This window comes from Austrofundulus limnaeus, unplaced genomic scaffold, assembly GCF_001266775.1.
Source record: "Austrofundulus limnaeus strain Quisiro unplaced genomic scaffold, Austrofundulus_limnaeus-1.0 Scaffold2223, whole genome shotgun sequence".
Classification (NCBI taxonomy): Eukaryota; Metazoa; Chordata; class Actinopteri; order Cyprinodontiformes; family Rivulidae; genus Austrofundulus; species Austrofundulus limnaeus.
The window spans coordinates 13,228-20,959 of NW_013954625.1; the positions used below are offsets into that span (position 1 = coordinate 13,228).

Genomic DNA, 7,732 nt, shown 5'->3' on the forward strand with positions numbered 1-7,732 from the left:
CTCTATGTATGATTCCCAGTCTCCACTTGAACTATCAAACTCCTCTACTTTTCCAACGCAAGCCATTTTGGACATGAAATGCAGATATTATCCGTGTATCTTTTCACTGTGTGCTATGCACTGTTACTCACGGATGCTTTGCTAGGTTTCGTTTTGTCTCCTGCTTTATTTCGTCCTTTTCTCCGTCCCTCCGGAAAAGAAAAGTTCATGTCTCGCAGTTGTTCAGGGTCCAGATTACTCGTCGCCAATTTGTTGTGTCTTTACTCCAACAAAGTATAATTTAATAAAGAGTTTCATCTCGTAGGTGCAGCACGAACTTTATTGAACTTCACTTCAGTCTACAATACAACATATTAATGCGCAGGCGAATGACATAGAAGGCAACTCACCAAAAAGGGGAGTGGCTCCGCTAAAGGAAATAGATCCACTACATATACTACAAATAAGTCACCATTACTCTGTGATTTTTAGCCATATTGAGGTGAAATTTGGTATGGAGGTAGCCAAAAGTAAATCCTCAAAACTATGTTGAAAATAATCCTGCACCAAGAGGCAAGCCCATTCATAGTTTCTCCAGGAACTATTCTAGTTTGTTGCATTATACTGTTGTCATGTTTATTTAGAATTTGCTGACCTTATTAATTTCATAAAATGTCTGATTTATTCATTATCGTACTGGTTTCTATTTTTAATAGATATTCTTTATGAGTGTCAACAAAAACTGAAATTCAAGCTGCAAAAGAAGAGTCAGTACATTTTTGAGAAGATCACAAAAACTGGAAACTCAAAACTTCTCAGTGACATCTACACAGAGATTTACATCATCATAGGAGAAACTGAAGACATAAATGTTGACCATGAGGTCAGACAGATTGAGACGGTTTCCAAAAAGCTTGAACCACCAGAAACAATCATCAGACAAGAAGACATCTTTAAACTCCAACCTGGAAGAGACGGACCAATCAGAACACTGATGACAAAGGGAGTAGCTGGCATCGGAAAAACAGTCCTAACTCAGAAGTTCACTCTGGACTGGGCTGAAGACAGAACCAACCAGGACATCCACTTCCTGTTTCCGTTCACTTTCAGAGAGCTGAATGTGCTGAAAGAGACGAAGTTCAGCTTGGTGGAACTTGTTCATCATTTTTTTGCTGACATCCAAGAAGCTGGAATCTGTAGGTTTGATGAGTTCCAGGTTCTATTCATCTTTGATGGTCTGGATGAGTGTCGACTTCCTCTGGACTTCCACAGGAACCAGATCCTGACTGATGTCACAGAGTCCACCTCAGTGGATGTTCTGCTGACCAACCTGATCAGGAAGAACCTGCTTCCCTCTGCTCGCCTCTGGATAACCACAAGACCTGCAGCAGCCAATCAGATCCCTGCTGAGTGTGTTGACCTGGTGACAGAGGTCAGAGGGTTCACCGACCCACAGAAGGAGGAGTACTTCAGGAAGAGGTTCACGGATAAGGAGATGGCCACAAAGATCATCTCTCACATCAAGATCTCGCAGAGCCTCCACATCATGTGCCACATTCCAGTCTTCTGCTGGATCACTGCATCGGTTCTGGAGAATGTGTTGAAATCCAAAGAGGGAAAAGTTCTGCCAAAAACCCTGACTGAGATGTACATCCACTTCCTGGTGGTTCAAACCAAACTCAAAATTGTCAAGTATGACAGCAAAGCTGATTCAGGTTCACACTGGAATCGTGAGAACAAGGAGATGATTGGGTCTCTAGGAAAACTGGCCTTTGAGCAGCTGCAGAAAGGAAACCTGATCTTCTACGAATCGGACCTGGAGGAGTGCGGCATCGATGTACCTGCAGCTTCGGTTTACTCAGGAGTCGTCACTGAATTCTTTAAAGAAGAATGTGAGTTGTATGATAATAAGGTGTTCTGCTTCATTCATCTAAGTGTCCAGGAGTTCCTGGCTGCTCTTCATGTCCACCTGACCTTCATCACCTCTGGAGTCGACTTGTTGAAACAAAGTGAAAATGAGGTACCTGAACACAAACCCGAGCTCAAACATCTTTACCAGACTGCTGTGGATAAGGCTTTAGAGAGTCCAAACGGACATCTGGACTTGTTCCTCCGATTCCTCCTGGGTCTTTCACTGGAGACCAATCAGTGTCTCCTCAGGGGTCTGTTGACACCTAAAGGAAAAACATCACAGATCAACCAGGAAACAATCCAGTACATCAAGAAGAAGATCGGCGAGGACTTTTCACCAGAGCGAAGCATCAATCTGTTCCACTGCCTGAATGAGCTGAAAGACCGCTCTCTCGTCAATGAGATCCTATGGTTTTTAAAATCTGGAAGTCTTCTCACAGATAAGCTGTTTCCTGCTCACTGGGCAGCTCTAGTCTACATCTTACTGTCATCAGAAAAAGATCTGGACCTGTTTGACCTGAAGAAGTACTCTGCTTCAGAAGAGACCCTCCTGAGGATGCTGCCGGTGGTCAAAGCCTCCAACAAAGCTTGGTAAGAGGACAAACACACGAGCAGTATCTGAACAGATTATAAACTCTCAGTTACAAACAGAACATTGTCTTTCTTATTGTAGTCTGAGTGACTGTAACCTGTCAAACAGAAGTTGTGAAGCTCTGTCGTCAGTCCTGAACTCCCAATCCTCCAGTCTGAGAGAGCTGGACCTGAGCAACAATGACTTGAAGGATTCAGGGGTCCAGCGTCTGTCTGCTGGACTGAAAAGTCCACAGTGTCAACTGGAAACTCTCAGGTGACAATTTGAATAGCCATTTATTGTTACTGTTCCTGAATGTCACTTGATTTAGATTGATTGTATTTCTTTAACCGATTACAGGCTTTCAGGTTGTCTGATCACAGATGGTGGATGTGCCTCTCTGGCTTCGGCTCTGAGCTCAAATTCCTCTCATCTGAAGGAGCTGGACCTGAGCTACAACCATCCAGGAGACTCAGGAGTGAAGCTGCTGTCAGAAGCACTGATGGATCCAGACTGCAGACTGGAGACTCTAAAGTATGCTTCCTGGTTTATCAACGAAGGCTGTGTTCTTTAAAGGACCCAGCCTACCTGGTGGGCCGGGTCCTTTGTGAACCGCAAAGACCAGAAGAAAGTAGCTGTGAATTTGGATGGTCTAGCCTTCAGCTTTATTCCTTCCCTTATCCCGATGTATTCCTGTCACCAGTATCAGGACATTTACCCACTGGATACTTATCCCGCTAAGACAATTACCCCACAGGACACTTACCCCCCACCCCCAGCAATTAGTACTGTCAACAAAGAGTTCCAGCCCTGGTTTTAGTGAGAAAATAGACATTTGATTTCTAAAGATTTAGTGTTTTTGTTCAAAATCAGTATTTTTGTTGTTACTGCTAAAAAAAAATGCTTCAATAATTTCACTTAGGATTGCATTTTGCACAGTTCATTCAAAAGGATACACTGATAAGGTTTTTGTTCGTTCTTCATTTCAACAAAGCTTTAAACGCCCAGCGGCCTATTTTACTTTCATATAATAATAATAATAATAATAATAATAATAATAATAATAATAATAATAATAATAATAATAATAATTTAAAAAAAAATTGTATAGGTCTTCTGGACGGGTTCTTCTCTAACGAAACGTTTCGTCTCTCCTCCAAGAGACTTCTTCAGTCTGAGAGTTTCAGGCAAAATTCAGGCTTTTAAGCMCTGCCTACATGTGACTGATACTCACATCACATGTCTATCGTTGACACCTAATAAACACCTATTGTTAACAGGGGGTGGAGTGATACTGGCAATAGCAGCACTGTAGGAGGGGGACAACTGAAAACGTAGTCCCCCTGTCCCCCTCCTACAGTGTCCCTGAACCCCCGACACCTAGCAACCATGACGACACTAAACAGAAGTAAAGATTGAAAATTGATTAAAGTTTGTAAAATATCAATACTATCAATATTATAACATAATAAAATTATCTTAGAGGCATTACAGAACTAAGGGACACGCCATACAAGCTTGTTTGATTTCTGAAAATGAAAATTCTAACAACACAATGTCTTTAAACTTTAAATTTTTTATACTGCCAGATTTTGATTTAAAACTGCACTCCTTTCTCTAGCTTTGTTTACCACTACAAGCAAAGAAAGAAAATCCCCTGGTCAGCCTGTAATGCATCATGGGATAGGGTGGGTTGAGAAGGACCCACTGGGGCAGTTCTTCAAATTGTGGAAAAAGGAGGACACATTTGTGGGCTGCGATTGGTGGTCTTTACATTTGGACAGCCTTTGGCTGATGTAAGCGATTAATAAATTTGTCCTTTGAAGGATGCAGCCCCTGAATTTGGACACAGCCTATGTACTTATACAAAATGTGCTTAAGTACAATTCTTACTATTCTGTTGGTTTGATGTTTGCCAGTCTATTTAAATATAGATATTATTGATACCGTCATGCAGTTTCAAGCTAACAAAAAGAGACATCAACATCTAAAGCTAATGGTGGTGTCCTGTATCAACACATGCCAACATGCTAACATGTGTAGCATCAATGAGGAGGGGCGGCTGTGGCAGAATGGTTAGGGGAGTCGTCCTGGAACCGGAAGGACGCTGGATTGATCTCTAGTCCGGCCGTTTCAGTCATTGTGTCCTTGGGCAAGACACTTCGTCAGAGGGTCTGGTGGCAGTGGTGCATGGCAGCCCCACTTCTGTCAGTGCGCCCCAGGGCAGCTGTGGCTACAATGTAATTTGCCATCATCAGTGTGTGAATGTGAATGGGTGAATGTCTGTAAGTGTGAAGCGCTTTGGGGTCTGGAGGGACTTTATAAAGCTCTCCATAAGTTCAGTCCGTTTACCATTTCTTCAGCGCCATGGACTGTCGGTGGTTCACTTTTAATTAGAATGGCCACAAAATAAAATCATTTCTAAGATTTAAGTCCTGCAGTTTGGATGTAGCCTGATTCTGTTCTTTGACTTGACTGCTGTTCCTTTAAAGTTTGGTCTAAGTGTTTGTCATAAAGTATTTCGGGATGTTTTTGTGAAAACAGATCACTCTAGAAGGTCTTAATTGGCTAAACATCTGAATACCAAAATGAATTTGTGTTTGTTCCTTCAGTTTGGACCATGGCGGAGTTCAGAGACTGAGACCTGGCCTAAAGAAATGTAAGTACGGTACACACGGTTTGCTTCTTGATGTTAAAATGCACAGATTTAGTTTTAATATAAAACTGGCTTCTAACTGCGTAATCAGACATGTTAGGTGATGTTCTGTTCTGTCCATCAGATGCCTGTGAACTCACATTGGACCCAAACACAGCACACAGAAATCTGAAACTCTCTGCAGACCTGAAGGAGGTGACCAAAGTGAAAGAGCAGCTGCTTTACCCGGATCATCCAGACAGGTTTATTGAGCGCTGCCACCTGCTGTGTCGGGAGGTGCTGCCTGAGCGCAGCTACTGGGAAGTTGAGTGGAAAGGGATGGTTCACGTGGCTGTGACCTACGGAGGGATCAGGAGGAAAGGAAGCTGGGTATACAGCAATCTGGGACGAAAAGGTCAGTCCTGGAGTCTACTCTGCAGTGATGATGGTTACATTATCAGGCTGGATGGGAAAGAAAGGTCTGTCTCATCCCGTTCGTCTTCACGTTTGTCCTCCCTGTCCTCCTCGTCCTCCTCATCCTCGGTCTCTCACAGAGTAGCAGTGTACGTGGACAGGCCTGCCGGCATTCTCTCTTTCTATAAAGTCTCATCCGGCACACTAATCCAACTCAAAACCATCAAAACCATTTTCAAAGAACCGATTTATGCCGTGTTTGGCTTTCGGAATTTTGATTCCTCTGTAACTTTATGTTCTCTGTAGGCAACAAACACTTGTTGGTAAGAGACAGAGTAAATAATAAGAAATGTTATTTAATATTTTATGACCTGGAGTAACACATTAACTGCATGATAAATGTGCTGACACATGTTGTTGGTTTAATTACAATATAAGTTTCATTGTATGAGTTTTTCTGATCTTGTGTAAAAACGTCTGATTTATTGAAGAGTTATTTTATGTATTAGGAAAATAACTGTAAACTTTGTCAAACATAAATTAATCCACTGCTTTCTTTTACTTTTTGTCTGTTAGTGCTTTTCAGAAACATAGAACTGTGATTTTTCATTCCAATAAAATGTGTCAACCATTACATCAGACTGGTTTGGGCCTCATTTATACAAATTATTAACAACAAACCAAGAAACAAAGAAATAACATTTTTAGCTTAGTTATAGGGGTGCAACAACACATGCATCCATATCGAACCGATCAATACACACTATGTATGGATCAATACAGATTTTTAAATTTTTTTTATCAGCTTGTCTTCTGATGATGCTCTGTGTTGAAGGATCAGTGGATCTGTGTTCGACTACTCCACCTAGGCTGCATTGTGGAGCACAGATCCACTGAGAAACTTGCTATTTGAACAATGTTTAATTTAAGAACTGTACTTTTGAATGACCAGCCCCGGAGACCAGCCACAGCACAGTCTATGCTAACAGGGTGAGGGTTTGTGCCACCATCTTGGTAAGCGCTACATGGCATCCAACATGGCAGCAGAACCAAAATATCTGAGAAGAATAAAACAGTGTTTTGTCATAATTGTTATGATATTTGGAAACTACATTTTAATAAAAGCAGCATGTCTTAAATGTTAACAAGAATGATTTATGGATAAAATAGATAAATAATAAAGAATAACATATGGGCTAAACAAAAGCTCACTGCTTTCATGTCCAAAAACTAAAAAGTTTGCTGTATAAAGTCTAAATATTTACAGAATTATGAAGAAAAATACTTTGAACAAGTTCAGTTTTTTAATCTAAGTGAAATTATTTTCATGATTTTGTCACAGTACTACATGGTAAAACCAACTAGACATGGGGTTTTATGATGTAAAAACAAGTGTGCATTGCCACGTAGCATGTCTTTGCAGCATGGCTTTGCCTGCAGCATTGGACTTGCAGAAGGAACTTTGACCAAGTTCAAATGTGTTTTCTATGTCAGCTTGTGCATGTCACGTCAGCAGGTCAATATTTCAAAAACTACAAGTTGTACAGGTACCAAAAGGCATAGCAATCATTTGGCACAGGACCTTTACAGGACCTTTACAGATAGAAATTACAATGGCAGCTGTAGGACAAAGTATGCAGGAACATTGGACTTGCAGAATGAGCTTTGAGCAAGTTCAAAGAAGTTTTCTAAACCAGCTTGAGCCTGTCACGTCAGCAGGTGTTTTTCATTAAGGTAAGTGAGTGACAATATGAAGTTGGAAAAGACTTTTTGTTAAAATTAGCTGGATTTTGAACCCTGGTCTCCCACATGAAAGACCATGATATAGACCAATTAGACTGTTGGAGCTTTGGCAGAATGTGGTGCCAGGGGTTGGTTTGTATGTGCGCAGAAGGAGTCCACATTGCCAGTTCAATTATTGACACTAAACTGCATAATATTACAACAATAGAGCAATATTAAGATAATGATATAGTAAAACATCAAAATACAATCATATTAGTATTGTAAACACTGAACTATTGAGATTAAAAAAACTATGGAGCAGTACCAAGTTGAGTACTGCTTTGGACCATTACAAGGCCCCATTGACTCCCATTTTGTGAATTTGGAATAAAGTTTCAACATTAATATTTCAAAAACTACAAGTTGTACAGGTACCAAAAGGCATAACAATCATTTGGCACAGGACCTTTACAGACAGAAATTACAATGGCTGCTGT

At 40.9% G+C, this 7,732-nt stretch overlaps 1 protein-coding gene across 1 annotated transcript in view; it reads left to right on the top strand.

Moving 5' to 3' along the window:
* The window catches only part of LOC106537273 (NACHT, LRR and PYD domains-containing protein 3), a 12,406-nt gene extending 6,506 nt beyond the window's left edge, over positions 1–5,900 (top strand). Inside the window, exons 3-7 of the mRNA XM_014034662.1 lie at positions 696–2,481; positions 2,564–2,737; positions 2,822–2,995; positions 5,074–5,120; positions 5,242–5,900. Of these exons, the coding sequence (XP_013890116.1) occupies positions 696–2,481; positions 2,564–2,737; positions 2,822–2,995; positions 5,074–5,120; positions 5,242–5,816 (2,756 nt within the window). The 3' untranslated portion in view covers positions 5,817–5,900. The remainder of the gene's footprint in view (positions 1–695; positions 2,482–2,563; positions 2,738–2,821; positions 2,996–5,073; positions 5,121–5,241) is intronic.
* Positions 5,901–7,732: the final 1,832 nt, after the last annotated feature.